Below are 19,345 nucleotides of genomic sequence, written 5' to 3'. Positions count from 1 at the left end.
TCCCAGTCATTCTGGTTCAGTCCCAGGGTCTAAGCTACCAGCTGCCCAGTCCCAGTCATTCTGGTTCAGTCCCAGGGTCTAAGCTACCAGCTGCCCAGTCCAAGTCATTCTGGTTCAGTCCCAGGGTCTAAGCTACCAGCTGCCCAGTCCCAGTCATTCTGGTTCAGTCCCAGGGTCTAAGCTACCAGCTGCCCAGTCCCAGTCATTCTGGTTCAGTCCCAGGGTCTAAGCTCTCAGCTGCCCAGTTCCAGTCATTCTGGTTCAGTCTCAGGGTGTAAGCTACCAGCTGCCCAGTCCCAGTCATTCTGGTTCAGTCTCAGGGTGTAAGCTACCAGCTACCCAGTCCCAGTCATTCTGGTTCAGTCCCAGGGTCTAAGCTCTCAGCTGTCCAGTCCCAGTCATTGTGGTTCAGTCCCAGGGTCTAAGCTACCACCTGCCCAGTCACAGTCACTCTGGTTCAGTCCCACGGTCTAAGCTACCAGCTGTCCAGTCCCAGTCATTCTGGTTCAGTCCCAGGGTCTAAGCTCTCAGCTGCCCAGTCACAGTCACTCTGGTTCAGTCCCAGGGTCTAAGCTCTCAGCTGTCCAGTCCCAGTCATTCTGGTTTAGTCCCAGGGTCTAAGCTACCAGCTGCCCAGTTACATTCATTCTGGTTCAGTCCCAGGGTCTAAGCTACCAGCTGCCCAGTCCAAGTCATTCTGGTTCAGTCCCAGGGTCTAAGCTACCAGCTGCCCAGTCATTCTGGTTCAGTCCCAGGGTCTAAGCTACCAGCTGCCCAGTCCCAGTCATTCTGGTTCAGTCCCAGGGTCTAAGCTCTCAGCTGCCCAGTTCCAGTCATTCTGGTTCAGTCTCAGGGTGTAAGCTACCAGCTACCCAGTCCCAGTCATTGTGGTTCAGTCCCAGGGTCTAAGCTACCACCTGCCCAGTCACAGTCACTCTGGTTCAGTCCCACGGTCTAAGCTACCAGCTGTCCAGTCCCAGTCATTCTGGTTCAGTCCCAGGGTCTAAGCTCTCAGCTGCCCAGTCACAGTCACTCTGGTTCAGTCCCAGGGTCTAAGCTCTCAGCTGCCCAGTCCCAGTCATACTGACAAGTAGCCTGGTTCACAGCCAAACACATCAGAGACAGAGGCCGACTTCAGACATCTAGTTTATCACATTTCCAACCATCGTCAAATCTAAGAGCTTTACCTTGAGGTTCTGTCCATCGAAGGGTAGGGATCCACTGACCAGCGTATAAAGGATGACCCCCAGGCTCCAGACGTCTACCTCAGGCCCATTATACCGCTTACCCTGAAATAACTCAGGAGCTGCATAGGGTGGGCTTCCGCAAAACGTGTCCAACTTCCCACCAGGTGTAAATTCATTACTGAAGCCAAAATCAGCAATCTTTATATTGGCCTCAGCGTCCAGGAGGAGATTCTCAGCCTGTGAGGACAATGACAACAAGGATGGAACTAAGGGGGTAATTCGGCCTGTTATGTTGGAGGGTCTGCGAATGTGCAGACCCCATGTGCGAACGCCTTCGGTGAGTATCACAATCGAGGGAATGGAGGGCGGCATGAAAATGCTGGGTGTTTCCCTGGGAAAGCAGGCGCGGTGTTCCCTGCTCGGGGCACGAGGCTGACGTCACATGACATTATATTGGGTGTTCCCCTGGGAAAGAAGGCGTGGCCGATGCCTGCTCAGGGCAGGAGGCTGACGTCACATGACATTATATGGTGTTCCCCTGGGAAAGAAGGCGTGGCCGATGCCTGCTCGGGGCAGGAGGCTGACGTCACATGACATTATATTGGGTGTTCCCCTGGGAAAGAAGGCGTGGCCGATGCCTGCTCGGGCAGGAGGCTGACGTCACATGACATTATATTGGGTGTTCCCCTGGGAAAGAAGGCGTGGCTGATGCCTGCTCGGGGCAGGAGGCTGATGTCACATGACATTATATTGGGTGTTCCGCGGGGAAAGCAGGCGCGGTGTTCCCTGCTCGGGGCACGAGGCTGACGTCACATGACATTATATGGTGTTCCCCTGGGAAAGAAGGCGTGGCCGATGCCTGCTCGGGGCAGGAGGCTGACGTCACATGACATTATATTGGGTGTTCCGCGGGGAAAGCAGGCGCGGTGTTCCCTGCTCGGGGCACGAGGCTGACGTCACATGACATTATATGGTGTTCCCCTGGGAAAGAAGGCGTGGCCGATGCCTGCTCGGGGCAGGAGGCTGACGTCACATGACATTATATTGGGTGTTCCCCTGGGAAAGAAGGCGTGGCCGATGCCTGCTCGGGCAGGAGGCTGATGTCACATGACATCATATTGGGTGTTCCCCTGGGAAAGAAGGCGTGGCTGATGCCTGCTCGGGGCAGGAGGCTGACGTCACATGACATTATATGGTGTTCCCCTGGGAAAGAAGGCGTGGCCGATGCCTGCTCGGGGCAGGAGGCTGACGTCACATGACATTGTATTGGGTGTTCCCCTGGGAAAGAAGGCGTGGCTGATGCCTGCTCGGGGCAGGAGGCTGACGTCACATGACATTATATTGGGTGTTCCGCGGGGAAAGCAGGCGCGGTGTTCCCTGCTCGGGGCACGAGGCTGACGTCACATGACATTATATGGTGTTCCCCTGGGAAAGAAGGCGTGGCCGATGCCTGCTCGGGGCAGGAGGCTGACGTCACATGACATTATATTGGGTGTTCCCCTGGGAAAGAATGCGTGGCCGATGCCTGCTCGGGGCAGGAGGCTGACGTCACATGACTTTATATTGGGTGTTCCCCTGGGAAAGAAGGCGTGGCCGATGCCTGCTCGGGGCAGGAGGCTGACGTCACATGACATTATATTGGGTGTTCCCCTGGGAAAGAAGGCGTGGCCGATGCCTGCTCGGGGCAGGAGGCTGACGTCACATGACATTATATTGGGTGTTCCCCTGGGAAAGAAGGCGTGGCCGATGCCTGCTCGGGGCAGGAGGCTGACGTCACATGACATTATATTGGGTGTTCCCCTGGGAAAGAAGGCGTGGCCGATGCCTGCTCGGGGCAGGAGGCTGACGTCACATGACATTATATTGGGTGTTCCCCTGGGAAAGAAGGCGTGGCCGATGCCTGCTCGGGCAGGAGGCTGACGTCACATGACATTATATTGGGTGTTCCCCTGGGAAAGAAGGCGTGGCCGATGCCTGCTCGGGCAGGAGGCTGACGTCACATGACATTATATTGGGTGTTCCCCTGGGAAAGAAGGCGTGGCCGATGCCTGCTCGGGGCAGGAGGCTGACGTCACATGACATTATATTGGGTGTTCCCCTGGGAAAGAATGCGTGGCCGATGCCTGCTCGGGGCAGGAGGCTGACGTCACATGACATTATATTGGGTGTTCCCCGGGGAAAGAAGGCGTGGCCGATGCCTGCTCGGGCAGGAGGCTGATGTCACATGACATTATATTGGGTGTTCCCCTGGGAAAGAATGCGTGGCCGATGCCTGCTCGGGTCAGGAGGCTGATGTCACATGACATTATATGGTGTTCCCCTGGGAAAGAAGGCGTGGCCGATGCCTGCTCGGGGCAGGAGGCTGACGTCACATGACATTATATTGGGTGTTCCCCTGGGAAAGAAGGCGTGGCCGATGCCTGCTCGGGGCAGGAGGCTGACGTCACATGACATTATATTGGGTGTTCCCCTGGGAAAGAAGGCGTGGCCGATGCCTGCTCGGGTCAGGAGGCTGACGTCACATGACATTATATTGGGTGTTCCCCTGGGAAAGAAGGCGTGGCCGATGCCTGCTCGGGGCAGGAGGCTGACGTCACATGACATTATATTGGGTGTTCCCCTGGGAAAGAAGGCGTGGTTGATGCCTGCTCGGGGCAGGAGGCTGACGTCACATGACATTATATTGGGTGTTCCCCTGGGAAAGAAGGCGTGGCTGATGCCTGCTCGGGGCAGGAGGCTGACGTCACATGACATTATATTGAGTGTTCCCCTGGGAAAGAAGGTGGCCGATGCCTGCTCGGGGCAGGAGGCTGACGTCACATGACATTATATTGGGTGTTTCCCTGGGAAAGAAGGCGTGGCCGATGCCTGCTCGGGCAGGAGGCTGATGTCACATGACATTATATTGGGTGTTCCCCTGGGAAAGAATGCGTGGCCGATGCCTGCTCGGGGCAGGAGGCTGACGTCACATGACATTATATTGGGTGTTCCGCGGGGAAAGCAGGCGCGGTGTTCCCTGCTCGGGGCACGAGGCTGACGTCACATGACATTATATGGTGTTCCCCTGGGAAAGAAGGCGTGGCCGATGCCTGCTCGGGGCAGGAGGCTGACGTCACATGACATTATATTGGGTGTTCCCCTGGGAAAGAAGGCGTGGCCGATGCCTGCTCGGGCAGGAGGCTGACGTCACATGACATTATATTGGGTGTTCCCCTGGGAAAGAAGGCGTGGCCGATGCCTGCTCGGGCAGGAGGCTGACGTCACATGACATTATATTGGGTGTTCCCCTGGGAAAGAAGGTGGCCGATGCCTGCTCGGGGCACGAGGCTGACGTCACATGACATTATATTGGGTGTTTCCCTGGGAAAGAAGGCGTGGCCGATGCCTGCTCGGGGCAGGAGGCTGACGTCACATGACATTATATTGGGTGTTCCCCTGGGAAAGAAGGCGTGGCCGATGCCTGCTCGGGTCAGGAGGCTGACGTCACATGACATTATATTGGGTGTTCCCCTGGGAAAGAAGGCGTGGCCGATGCCTGCTCGGGGCAGGAGGCTGACGTCACATGACATTATATTGGGTGTTCCCCTGGGAAAGAAGGCGTGGCCGATGCCTGCTCGGGGCAGGAGGCTGACGTCACATGACATTATATTGGGTGTTCCCCTGGGAAAGAAGGCGTGGTTGATGCCTGCTCGGGGCAGGAGGCTGACGTCACATGACATTATATTGGGTGTTCCCCTGGGAAAGAAGGCGTGGCTGATGCCTGCTCGGGGCAGGAGGCTGACGTCACATGACATTATATTGAGTGTTCCCCTGGGAAAGAAGGTGGCCGATGCCTGCTCGGGGCAGGAGGCTGACGTCACATGACATTATATTGGGTGTTTCCCTGGGAAAGAAGGCAGGGCCGATGCCTGCTCGGGGCAGGAGGCTGACGTCACATGACATTATATTGGGTGTTTCCCTGGGAAAGAAGGCGTGGCCGATGCCTGCTCGGGGCAGGAGGCTGACGTCACATGACATTATATTGGGTGTTTCCCTGGGAAAGAAGGCGTGGCCGATGCCTGCTCGGGGCAGGAGGCTGATGTCACATGACATTATATTGGGAGTTCCCCTGGGAAAGAAGGCGTGGCTGATGCCTGCTCGGGGCAGGAGGCTGACGTCACATGACATTATATTGGGTGTTCCCCTGGGAAAGAATGCGTGGCCGATGCCTGCTCGGGGCAGGAGGCTGACATTACATGACATTATATTGGGTGTTTCCCTGGGAAAGAAGGCGTGGCCGATGCCTGCTCGGGGCAGGAGGCTGACATTACATGACATCATATTGAGTGTTCCCCTGGAAGGCGTGGCCGATGCCTGCTCGGGGCAGGAGGCTGACGTCACATGACATTATATTGGGTGTTTCCCTGGGAAAGAAGGCGTGGCTGATGCCTGCTCGGGGCAGGAGGCTGATGTCACATGACATTATATTGAGTGTTCCCCTGGGAAAGAAGGCGTGGCCGATGCCTGCTCGGGGCAGGAGGCTGACGTCACATGACATTATATTGAGTGTTCCCCTGGGAAAGAATGCGTGGACGATGCCTGCTCTGGGCAGGAGGCTGACGTCACATGACATTATATTGGGTGTTCCCCTGGGAAAGAAGGCGTGGCTGATGCCTGCTCGGGGCAGGAGGCTGACGTCACATGACATTATATTGAGTGTTCCCCTGGGAAAGAAGGCGTGGCCGATGCCTGCTCGGGGCAGGAGGCTGACGTCACATGACATTATATTGAGTGTTCCCCTGGGAAAGAAGGCGTGGCCGATGCCTGCTCGGGGCAGGAGGCTGACGTCACATGACATTATATTGGGTGTTTCCCTGGGAAAGAAGGCGTGGCCGATGCCTGCTCCGGGCAGGAGGCTGATGTCACATGACATTATATTGGGTGTTTCCCTGGGAAAGAAGGCGTGGCCGATGCCTGCTCGGGCAGGAGGCTGATGTCACATGACATTATATTGGGTGTTCCCCTGGGAAAGAAGGCGTGGTGTTCCCTGCTTGGGGCGGGGCAGGATGTCAGTGCCTTATTTCTGAAGGGAAGATAAATCATTTGATGGTTAGCAAGGGGATGGATTCTCGGACATGCTACCGAGTGATCCTGAATCAGGCCCCTACAATGAGAGCAATCAGCAGAGAAGAGCCACATCCTCACCTTGAGATCTCTATGAACAATATTCTTCTGGTGACAGTAATGAACAGCGGAAACAATCTGTGGGAGAGAAGTATCATTATTGCCCACAATCACTAATACTAGTGCGATATGGCAAGGAACAGATAGATTATACATATAACGCAATGTGGTGCCCGCTGGGTACCCGCGCGCCCATCGCAGCCACCGCTTTATTCCAACGTGGGTCTATAGCTGGAAAAGCCTCTCTACCATCAGTCTGTGCACTGGAGGATGCCAAGTACCATTAGTGCCATACATGACAACCAGGTGCCACCTGCACTCCAATTCCAGGGCCACTGGGAGCCACATACATTGCAGATAGTCATAATGAGCCTCAGGGACAGAGAAAGCCACAGATATAACCTGGAACATGTGCACAACATGGGTCCACACTTATTGAAATGATCGCTAAAAGCTTATTGGCTGTTATGGCCAAATGAGGGCACAAATACAATTTACAAATAATAATAATGATGATGTTATTTATACAGCACTTTCTCCTGGTAGGACTCACAATGTGTTACGCTGCTTTGTATTTTGTACTATTAAGGTAAATGTAACAGAGAAACACATAAGTACCAGACAAGTCTGTGCGGGGAGGACGGTACAGCGGGGGAGCCCGTGCGGGGAGGACGGTACAGCGGGGGAGCCCGTGCGGGGAGGACGGTACAGCGGGGGAGCCCGTGCGGGGAGGACGGTACAGCGGGGGAGCCCGTGCGGGGAGGACGGTACAGCGGGGGAGCCCGTGCGGGGAGGACGGTACAGCGGGGGAGCCCGTGCGGGGAGGACGGTACAGAGAGGGAGCCCGTGAGGGGAGGACGGTACAGAGGGGGAGCCCGTGAGACGAGGACGGTACAGCGGGGGAACCCGTGAGACGAGGACGGTACAGCGGGGGAGCCCGTGAGACGAGGACGGTACAGCGGGGGAGCCCGTGAGACGAGGACGGTACAGCGGGGGAGCCCGTGAGACGAGGACGGTACAGCGGGGGAGCCCGTGCGGGGAGGACGGTACAGCGGGGGAGCCCGTGCGGGGAGGACGGTACAGCGGGGGAGCCCGTGCGGGGAGGACGGTACAGTGGGGGAGCCCGTGCGGGGAGAGAGTTCCATAGACTCCGAGCAACATACCTGAAAGCTAGACTCCACAAGAGTTCTAAGGGACATCTAAAGATCACAACAAGAGTGAGGGGGGGGACAGCACCGAGGTTCCATGCATGGCACATTTTTAATACCCCAAAGAGTGAGTCCTGCTGGTCAGCTGTACTGTCGTCCTATCCTGTGTCCTATCATAGGGATCTATGTATTATTAGGGTTCAGTCATAGCCAACTGGCACCAATCACCCCTGGGGCTCAGCTAGACACCATGTTGGTTAGTTATTGGGAGCACATGACATGGGTGTATCACCTGCATAGCAGTGGTAGACTCAGGCATTACATCTGATTAGGTCATCCAGTGGTAGCATGTATACTGCATATAGCATGGGAGATAGTATAGTGATGTTATTGGGATCTCAGTACCTGGGGCGCAGGACAGGTACAGGTGTGTATAACCTGCATAGCAGTGGTAGACCCGGCCATGATGTCTGATGTCACCCAGTGGTAGCATGTATACTGCATATAGCATGGGAGATAGTATAGGGATGTTATTGGGATCTCAGTACCTGGAGCACAGGACAGGTACAGGTGTGTATAACCTGCATAGCAGTGGTAGACCCGGCCATGACGTCTGATGTCACCCAGTGGTAGCATGTATACTGCATATAGCATGGGAGATAGTATAGGGGTGTTATTGGGATCTCAGTACCTGGGGCACAGGACAGGTACAGGTGTGTATAACCTGCATAGCAGTGGTAGACCCGGCCATGACGTCTGATGTCACCTAGTGGTAGCATGTATACTGCATATAGCATGGGAGATAGTATAGGGGTGTTATTGGGATCTCAGTACCTGGGGCACAGGACAGGTACAGGTGTGTATAACCTGCATAGCAGTGGTAGACCCGGCCATGACGTCTGATGTCACCTAGTGGTAGCATGTATACTGTATATAGCATGGGAGATAGTATAGGGATGTTATTGGCATCTCAGTACCTGGGGCACAGGACAGGTACAGGTGTGTATAACCTGCATAGCAGTGGTAGACCCGGCCATGACGTCTGATGTCACCCAGTGGTAGCATGTATACTGCATATAGCATGGGAGATAGTATAGGGGTGTTATTGGGATCTCAGTACCTGGAGCACAGGACAGGTACAGGTGTGTATAACCTGCATAGCAGTGGTAGACCCGGCCATGATGTCTGATGTCACCTAGTGGTAGCATGTATACTGCATATAACATGGGAGATAGTATAGGGATGTTATTGGGATCTCAGTACCTGGAGCACAGGACAGGTACAGGTGTGTATAACCTGCATAGCAGTGGTAGACCCGGCCATGATGTCTGATGTCACCCAGTGGTAGCATGTATACTGTATATAGCATGGGAGATAGTATAGGGATCTCAGTACCTGGGGCACAGGACAGGTACAGGTGTGTATAACCTGCATAGCAGTGGTAGACCCGGCCATGATGTCTGATGTCACCCAGTGGTAGCATGTATACTGCATATAGCATGGGAGATAGTATAGGGTGTTATTGGGATCTCAGTACCTGGGGCACAGGACAGGTACAGGTGTGTATAACCTGCATAGCAGTGGTAGACCCGGCCATGATGTCTGATGTCACCCAGTGGTAGCATGTATACTGTATATAGCATGGGAGATAGTATAGGGATCTCAGTACCTGGGGCACAGGACAGGTACAGGTGTGTATAACCTGCATAGCAGTGGTAGACCCGGCCATGATGTCTGATGTCACCCAGTGGTAGCATGTATACTGCATATAGCATGGGAGATAGTATAGGGTGTTATTGGGATCTCAGTACCTGGAGTACAGGACAGGTACAGGAGTGTATAACCTGCATAGCAGTGGTAGACCCGGCCATGATGTCTGATGTCACCTAGTGGTAGCATGTATACTATATATAGCATGGGAGATAGTATAGGGGTGTTATTGGGATCTCAGTACCTGGAGCACAGGACAGGTACAGGTGTGTATAACCTACATAGCAGTGGTAGACCCGGCCATGACGTCTGATGTCACCCAGTGGTAGCATGTATACTGTATATAGCATGGGAGATAGTATAGGGGTGTTATTGGGATCTCAGTACCTGGAGCACAGGACAGGTACAGGTGTGTATAACCTACATAGCAGTGGTAGACCCGGCCATGACGTCTGATGTCACCCAGTGGTAGCATGTATACTGCATATAGCATGGGAGATAGTATAGGGGTGTTATTGGGATCTCAGTACCTGGAGCACAGGACAGGTACAGGTGTGTATAACCTACATAGCAGTGGTAGACCCGGCCATGACGTCTGATGTCACCCAGTGGTAGCATGTATACTACATATAGCATGGGAGATAGTATAGGGGTGTTATTGGGATCTCAGTACCTGGGGCACAGGACAGGTACAGGTGTGTATAACCTGCATAGCAGTGGTAGACCCGGCCATGATGTCTGATGTCACCCAGTGGTAGCATGTATACTGCATATAGCATGGGAGATAGTATAGGGGTGTTATTGGGATCTCAGTACCTGGGGCACAGGACAGGTACAGGTGTGTATAACCTGCATAGCAGTGGTAGACCCGGCCATGATGTCTGATGTCACCTAGTGGTAGCATGTATACTATATATAGCATGGGAGATAGTATAGGGGTGTTATTGGGATCTCAGTAACTGGAGCACAGGACAGATACAGGTGTGTATAACCTGCATAGCAGTGGTAGACCCGGCCATGACGTCTGATGTCACCTAGTGGTAGCATGTATACTATATATAGCATGGGAGATAGTATAGGGATGTTATTGGGATCTCAGTACCTGGAGCACAGGACAGATACAGGTGTGTATAACCTGCATAGCAGTGGTAGACCCTGCCATGACGTCTGATGTCACCCAGTGGTAGCATGTATACTGCATATAGCATGGGAGATAGTATAGGGGTGTTATTGGGATCTCAGTACCTGGAGCACAGGACAGGTACAGGTGTGTATAACCTGCATAGCAGTGGTAGACCCGGCCATGACGTCTGATGTCACCCAGTGGTAGCATGTATACTGCACATAGCATGGGAGATAGTATAGGGGTGTTATTGGGATCTCAGTACCTGGAGCACAGGACAGGTACAGGTGTGTATAACCTGCATAGCAGTGGTAGACCCGGCCATGACGCCAGATGTCACCCAGTGGTAGCATGTATACTGCATATAGCATGGGAGATAGTATAGGGATGTTATTGGGATCTCAGTACCTGGGGCACAGGACAGGTACAGGTGTGTATAACCTGCATAGCAGTGGTAGACCCGGCCATGATGTCTGATGTCACCCAGTGGTAGCATGTATACTATATATAGCATGGGAGATAGTATAGGGGTGTTATTGGGATCTCAGTACCTGGGGCACAGGACAGGTACAGGTGTGTATAACCTGCATAGCAGTGGTAGACCCGGCCATGACGTCTGATGTCACCTAGTGGTAGCATGTATACTGCATATAGCATGGGAGATAGTATAGGGATGTTATTAGGATCTCAGTACCTGGGGCACAGGACAGGTACAGGTGTGTATAACCTGCATAGCAGTGGTAGAACCGGCCATGATGTCTGATGTCACCCTGTGGTAGCATGTATACTGCATATAGCATGGGAGATAGTATAGGGATGTTATTGGGATCTCAGTACCTGGGGCACAGGACAGGTACAGGTGTGTATAACCTGCATAGCAGTGGTAGACCCGGCCATGACGTCTGATGTCACCTAGTGGTAGCATGTATACTATATATAGCATGGGAGATAGTATAGGGGTGTTATTGGGATCTCAGTACCTGGGGCACAGGACAGGTACAGGTGTGTATAACCTGCATAGCAGTGGTAGACCCGGCCATGACGTCTGATGTCACCCAGTGGTAGCATGTATACTGCATATAGCATGGGAGATAGTATAGGGGTGTTATTGGGATCTCAGTACCTGGGGCACAGGACAGGTACAGGTGTGTATAACCTGCATAGCAGTGGTAGACCCGGCCATGATGTCTGATGTCACCTAGTGGTAGCATGTATACTATATATAGCATGGGAGATAGTATAGGGGTGTTATTGGGATCTCAGTACCTGGAGCACAGGACAGGTACAGGTGTGTATAACCTGCATAGCAGTGGTAGACCCGGCCATGACGTCTGATGTCACCTAGTGGTAGCATGTATACTACATATAGCATGGGAGATAGTATAGGGGTGTTATTGGGATCTCAGTACCTGGGGCACAGGACAGGTACAGGTATGTATAACCTGCATAGCAGTGGTAGACCCGGCCATGACGTCTGATGTCACCTAGTGGTAGCATGTATACTACATATAGCATGGGAGATAGTATAGGGGTGTTATTGGGATCTCAGTACCTGGAGCACAGGACAGGTACAGGTGTGTATAACCTGCATAGCAGTGGTAGACCCGGCCATGATGTCTGATGTCACCTAGTGGTAGCATGTATACTGTATATAGCATGGGAGATAGTATAGGGATGTTATTGGGATCTCAGTACCTGGAGCACAGGACAGGTACAGGTGTGTATAACCTGCATAGCAGTGGTAGACCCGGCCATGACGTCTGATGTCACCCAGTGGTAGCATGTATACTGTATATAGCATGGGAGATAGTATAGGGATGTTATTGGGATCTCAGTACCTGGAGCACAGGACAGGTACAGGTGTGTATAACCTGCATAGCAGTGGTAGACCCGGCCATGACGTCTGATGTCACCCAGTGGTAGCATGTATACTGTATATAGCATGGGAGATAGTATAGGGGTGTTATTGGGATCTCAGTACCTGGAGCACAGGACAGGTACAGGTGTGTATAACCTGCATAGAAGTGGTAGACCCGGCCATGACGTCTGATGTCACCCAGTGGTAGCATGTATACTGCACATAGCATGGGAGATAGTATAGGGGTGTTATTGGGATCTCAGTACCTGGAGCACAGGACAGGTACAGGTGTGTATAACCTGCATAGCAGTGGTAGACCCGGCCATGATGTCTGATGTCACCCAGTGGTAGCATGTATACTATATATAGCATGGGAGATAGTATAGGGTGTTATTGGGATCTCAGTACCTGGGGCACAGGACAGGTACAGGTGTGTATAACCTGCATAGCAGTGGTAGACCCGGCCATGATGTCTGATGTCACCCAGTGGTAGCATGTATACTGCATATAGCATGGGAGATAGTATAGGGATGTTATTGGGATCTCAGTACCTGGGGCACAGGACAGGTACAGGTGTGTATAACCTGCATAGCAGTGGTAGACCCGGCCATGATGTCTGATGTCACCCAGCGGTAGCATGTATACTGTATATAGCATGGGAGATAGTATAGGGGTGTTATTGGGATCTCAGTACCTGGAGCACAGGACAGGTACAGGTGTGTATAACCTGCATAGCAGTGGTAGACCCGGCCATGACGTCTGATGTCACCCAGTGGTAGCATGTATACTATATATAGCATGGGAGATAGTATAGGGATGTTATTGGGATCTCAGTACCTGGGGCACAGGACAGGTACAGGTGTGTATAACCTGCATAGCAGTGGTAGACCCGGCCATGACGTCTGATGTCACCCAGTGGTAGCATGTATACTATATATAGCATGGGAGATAGTATAGGGATGTTATTGGGATCTCAGTACCTGGAGCACAGGACAGGTACAGGTGTGTATAACCTGCATAGCAGTGGTAGACCCGGCCATGATGTCTGATGTCACCCAGTGGTAGCATGTATACTGCATATAGCATGGGAGATAGTATAGGGCTGTTATTGGGATCTCAGTACCTGGGGCACAGGACAGGTACAGGTGTGTATAACCTGCATAGCAGTGGTAGACCCGGCCATGATGTCTGATGTCACCCAGTGGTAGCATGTATACTACATATAGCATGGGAGATAGTATAGGGATGTTATTGGGATCTCAGTACCTGGGGCACAGGACAGGTACAGGTGTATATAACCTGCATAGCAGTGGTAGACCCGGCCATGACGTCTGATGTCACCCAGTGGTAGCATGTATACTGCATATAGCATGGGAGATAGTATAGGGGTGTTATTGGGATCTCAGTACCTGGGGCACAGGACAGGTACAGGTGTGTATAACCTGCATAGCAGTGGTAGACCCGGCCATGATGTCTGATGTCACACAGTGGTAGTATGTATACTGCATATAGCATGGGAGATAGTATAGGGGTGTTATTGGGATCTCAGTACCTGGGGCACAGGACAGGTACAGGTGTGTATAACCTACATAGCAGTGGTAGACCCGGCCATGATGTCTGATGTCACCCAGTGGTAGCATGTATACTGCATATAGCATGGGAGATAGTATAGGGGTGTTATTGGGATCTCAGTACCTGGGGCACAGGACAGGTACAGGTGTGTATAACCTGCATAGCAGTGGTAGACCCGGCCATGACGTCTGATGTCACTGAGTGGTAGCATGTATACTACATATAGCATGGGAGATAGTATAGGGGTGTTATTGGGATCTCAGTACCTGGGGCACAGGACAGGTACAGGTGTGTATAACCTGCATAGCAGTGGTAGACCCGGCCATGACGTCTGATGTCACTGAGTGGTAGCATGTATACTACATATAGCATGGGAGATAGTATAGGGGTGTTATTGGGATCTCAGTACCTGGAGCACAGGACAGGTACAGGTGTGTATAACCTGCATAGCAGTGGTAGACCCGGCCATGATGTCTGATGTCACCCAGTGGTAGCATGTATACTGCATATAGCATGGGAGATAGTATAGGGGTGTTATTGGGATCTCAGTACCTGGGGCACAGGACAGGTACAGGTGTGTATAACCTGCATAGCAGTGGTAGACCCGGCCATGATGTCTGATGTCACCCAGTGGTAGCATGTATACTGCATATAGCATGGGAGATAGTATAGGGATGTTATTGGGATCTCAGTACCTGGAGCACAGGACAGGTACAGGTGTGTATAACCTGCATAGCAGTGGTAGACCCGGCCATGATGTCTGATGTCACCTAGTGGTAGCATGTATACTGCATATAGCATGGGAGATAGTATAGTAATGTTATTGGGATCTCAGTACCAGGAGCACAGGACAGGTACAGGTGTGTATAACCTGCATAGCAGTGGTAGACCCGGCCATGATGTCTGATGTCACCTAGTGGTAGCATGTATACTGCATATAGCATGGGAGATAGTATAGTAATGTTATTGGGATCTCAGTACCAGGAGCACAGGACAGGTACAGGTGTGTATAACCTGCATAGCAGTGGTAGACCCAGCCATGACGTCTGATGTCTCCCAGTGGTAGCATGTATACTATATATAGCATGGGAGATAGTATAGGGTGTTATTGGGATCTCAGTACCTGGGGCACAGGACAGGTACAGGTGTGTATAACATGCATAGCAGTGGTAGACCCGGCCATGATGTCTGATGTCACCCAGTGGTAGCATGTATACTGCATATAGCATGGGAGATAGTATAGGGGTGTTATTGGGATCTCAGTACCTGGAGCACAGGACAGGTACAGGTGTGTATAACATGCATAGCAGTGGTAGACCCGGCCATGATGTCTGATGTCACCCAGTGGTAGCATGTATACTGCATATAGCATGGGAGATAGTATAGGGGTGTTATTGGGATCTCAGTACCTGGGGCACAGGACAGGTACAGGTGTGTATAACCTGCATAGCAGTGGTAGACCCAGCCATGATGTCTGATGTCACCCAGTGGTAGCATGTATACTACATATAGCATGGGAGATAGTATAGGGGTGTTATTGGGATCTCAGTACCTGGAGCACAGGACAGATACAGGTGTGTATAACCTGCATAGCAGTGGTAGACCCGGCCATGACGTCTGATGTCACCTAGTGGTAGCATGTATACTATATATAGCATGGGAGATAGTATAGGGGTGTTATTGGGATCTCAGTACCTGGAGCACAGGACAGGTACAGGTGTGTATCACCTGCATAGCAGTGGTAGACCCGGCCATGACGTCTGACGTCACCCAGTGGTAGCATGTATACTGTATATAGCATGGGAGATAGTATAGGGGTGTTATTGGGATCTCAGTACCTGGAGCACAGGACAGATACAGGTGTGTATAACCTGCATAGCAGTGGTAGACCCGGCCATGATGTCTGATGTCACCCAGTGGTAGCATGTATACTGTATATAGCATGGGAGATAGTATAGGGATGTTATTGGGATCTCAGTACCTGAGGCACAGGACAGGTACAGGTGTGTATAACCTGCATAGCAGTGGTAGACCCGGCCATGATGTCTGATGTCACCCAGTGGTAGCACGTATACTACATATTACATGGGAGATAGTATAGGGTGTTATTGGGGTGTTATTGGGATCTCAGTACCTGGGGCACAGGACAGGTACAGGTGTGTATAACCTGCATAGCAGTGGTAGACCCGGCCATGACGTCTGATGTCACCCAGTGGTAGCATGTATACTGTATATAGCATGGGAGATAGTATAGGGGTGTTATTGGGATCTCAGTACCTGGAGCACAGGACAGGTACAGGTGTGTATAACCTGCATAGCAGTGGTAGACCCGGCCATGACGTCTGATGTCACCCAGTGGTAGCATGTATACTGCATATAGCATGGGAGATAGTATAGGGTGTTATTGGGGTGTTATTGGGATCTCAGTACCTGGGGCACAGGACAGGTACAGGTGTGTATAACCTGCATAGCAGTGGTAGACCCGGCCATGACGTCTGATGTCACCTAGTGGTAGCATGTATACTATATATAGCATGGGAGATAGTATAGGGGTGTTATTGGGATCTCAGTACCTGGAGCACAGGACAGGTACAGGTGTGTATAACCTGCATAGCAGTGGTAGACCCGGCCATGACGTCTGATGTCACCCAGTGGTAGCATGTATACTGCATATAGCATGGGAGATAGTATAGGGATGTTATTGGGATCTCAGTACCTGGAGCACAGGACAGGTACAGGTGTGTATCACCTGCATAGCAGTGGTAGACCCGGCCATGATGTCTGATGTCACCTAGTGGTAGCATGTATACTATATATAGCATGGGAGATAGTATAGGGGTGTTATTGGGATCTCAGTACCTGGAGCACAGGACAGGTACAGGTGTGTATAACCTGCATAGCAGTGGTAGACCCGGCCATGACGTCTGATGTCACCCAGTGGTAGCATGTATACTACATATAGCATGGGAGATAGTATAGGGGTGTTATTGGGATCTCAGTACCTGGAGCACAGGACAGGTACAGGTGTGTATAACCTACATAGCAGTGGTAGACCCGGCCATGATGTCTGATGTCACCCAGTGGTAGCATGTATACTGCACATAGCATGGGAGATAGTATAGGGGTGTTATTGGGATCTCAGTACCTGGAGCACAGGACAGGTACAGGTGTGTATAACCTGCATAGCAGTGGTAGACCCGGCCATGATGTCTGATGTCACCCAGTGGTAGCATGTATACTGCATATAGCATGGGAGATAGTATAGGGATGTTATTGGGATCTCAGTACCTGGGGCACAGGACAGGTACAGGTGTGTATAACCTGCATAGCAGTGGTAGACCCGGCCATGATGTCTGATGTCACCCAGTGGTAGCATGTATACTGCATATAGCATGGGAGATCGTATAGGGGTGTTATTGGGATCTCAGTACCTGGGGCACAGGACAGGTACAGGTGTGTATAACCTGCATAGCAGTGGTAGACCCGGCCATGATGTCTGAAGTCACCCAGTGGTAGCATGTATACTGCATATAGCATGGGAGATAGTATAGGGGTGTTATTGGGATCTCAGTACCTGGAGCACAGGACAGGTACAGGTGTGTATAACCTGCATAGCAGTGGTAGACCCGGCCATGATGTCTGATGTCACCCAGTGGTAGCATGTATACTGCATATAACATGGGAGATAGTATAGGGATGTTATTGGGATCTCAGTACCTGGGGCGCAGGACAGGTACAGGTGTGTATAACCTGCATAGCAGTGGTAGACCCGGCCATGATGTCTGATGTCACCTAGTGGTAGCATGTATACTATATATAGCATGGGAGATAGTATAGGGGTGTTATTGGGATCTCAGTACCTGGAGCACAGGACAGGTACAGGTGTGTATAACCTGCATAGCAGTGGTAGACCCGGCCATGACGTCTGCTGTCACCTAGTGGTAGCATGTATACTGTATATAGCATGGGAGATAGTATAGGGGTGTTATTGGGATCTCAGTACCTGGGGCACAGGACAGGTACAGGTGTGTATAACCTGCATAGCAGTGGTAGACCCGGCCATGATGTCTGATGTCACCCAGTGGTAGCATGTATACTGTATATAGCATGGGAGATAGTATAGGGGTGTTATTGGGATCTCAGTACCTGGGGCACAGGACAGGTACAGGTGTGTATAACCTGCATAGCAGTGGTAGACCCGGCCATGATGTCTGATGTCACCCAGTGGTAGCATGTATACTGCATATAGCATGGGAGATAGTATAGGGATGTTATTGGGATCTCAGTACCTGGGGCACAGGACAGGTACAGGTGTGTATAACCTGCATAGCAGTGGTAGACCCGGCCATGATGTCTGATGTCACCCAGTGGTAGCATGTATACTGCATATAGCATGGGAGATCGTATAGGGGTGTTATTGGGATCTCAGTACCTGGGGCACAGGACAGGTACAGGTGTGTATAACCTGCATAGCAGTGGTAGACCCGGCCATGATGTCTGATGTCACCCAGTGGTAGCATGTATACTGCATATAGCATGGGAGATCGTATAGGGGTGTTATTGGGATCTCAGTACCTGGGGCACAGGACAGGTACAGGTGTGTATAACCTGCATAGCAGTGGTAGACCCGGCCATGATGTCTGATGTCACCCAGTGGTAGCATGTATACTGCATATAGCATGGGAGATAGTATAGGGGTGTTATTGGGATCTCAGTACCTGGAGCACAGGACAGGTACAGGTGTGTATAACCTGCATAGCAGTGGTAGACCCGGCCATGATGTCTGATGTCACCCAGTGGTAGCATGTATACTGTATATAGCATGGGAGATAGTATAGGGATGTTATTGGGATCTCAGTACCTGGGGCGCAGGACAGGTACAGGTGTGTATAACCTGCATAGCAGTGGTAGACCCGGCCATGATGTCTGATGTCACCCAGTGGTAGCATGTATACTGTATATAGCATGGGAGATAGTATAGGGATCTCAGTACCTGGGGCACAGGACAGGTACAGGTGTGTATAACCTGCATAGCAGTGGTAGACCCGGCCATGATGTCTGATGTCACCCAGTGGTAGCATGTATACTGCATATAGCATGGGAGATAGTATAGGGTGTTATTGGGATCTCAGTACCTGGGGCACAGGACAGGTACAGGTGTGTATAACCTGCATAGCAGTGGTAGACCCGGCCATGATGTCTGATGTCACCCAGTGGTAGCATGTATACTGTATATAGCATGGGAGATAGTATAGGGGTGTTATTGGGATCTCAGTACCTGGGGCACAGGACAGGTACAGGTGTGTATAACCTGCATAGCAGTGGTAGACCCGGCCATGATGTCTGATGTCACCCAGTGGTAGCATGTATACTGCATATAGCATGGGAGATAGTATAGGGATGTTATTGGGATCTCAGTACCTGGGGCACAGGACAGGTACAGGTGTGTATAACCTGCATAGCAGTGGTAGACCCGGCCATGATGTCTGATGTCACCCAGTGGTAGCATGTATACTGCATATAGCATGGGAGATCGTATAGGGGTGTTATTGGGATCTCAGTACCTGGGGCACAGGACAGGTAC

General features: G+C 51.7%; 1 protein-coding gene across 2 annotated transcripts in view; it reads right to left on the bottom strand.

Annotated features, from left to right (window-relative positions):
* The window catches only part of MARK4 (microtubule affinity regulating kinase 4), a 141,796-nt gene that overhangs the window by 71,828 nt on the left and 50,623 nt on the right, over positions 1-19,345 (bottom strand). For both annotated transcript variants that reach the window (XM_083160428.1, XM_083160429.1), the window contains exons 7-8: positions 6,372-6,428; positions 1,188-1,424 (exon numbers count right to left, since the gene is read on the bottom strand). In XM_083160428.1, coding sequence (XP_083016554.1) covers positions 1,188-1,424; positions 6,372-6,428 — 294 coding nt within the window. The remainder of the gene's footprint in view (positions 1-1,187; positions 1,425-6,371; positions 6,429-19,345) is intronic.

The sequence above is a fragment of the Crinia signifera genome, chromosome 9 (assembly GCF_055691185.1).
Source record: "Crinia signifera chromosome 9, ASM5569118v1, whole genome shotgun sequence".
Classification (NCBI taxonomy): Eukaryota; Metazoa; Chordata; class Amphibia; order Anura; family Myobatrachidae; genus Crinia; species Crinia signifera.
Note: the sequence above shows the minus strand (reverse complement) of the source record. Positions and strands in the feature narration are given on the sequence as shown.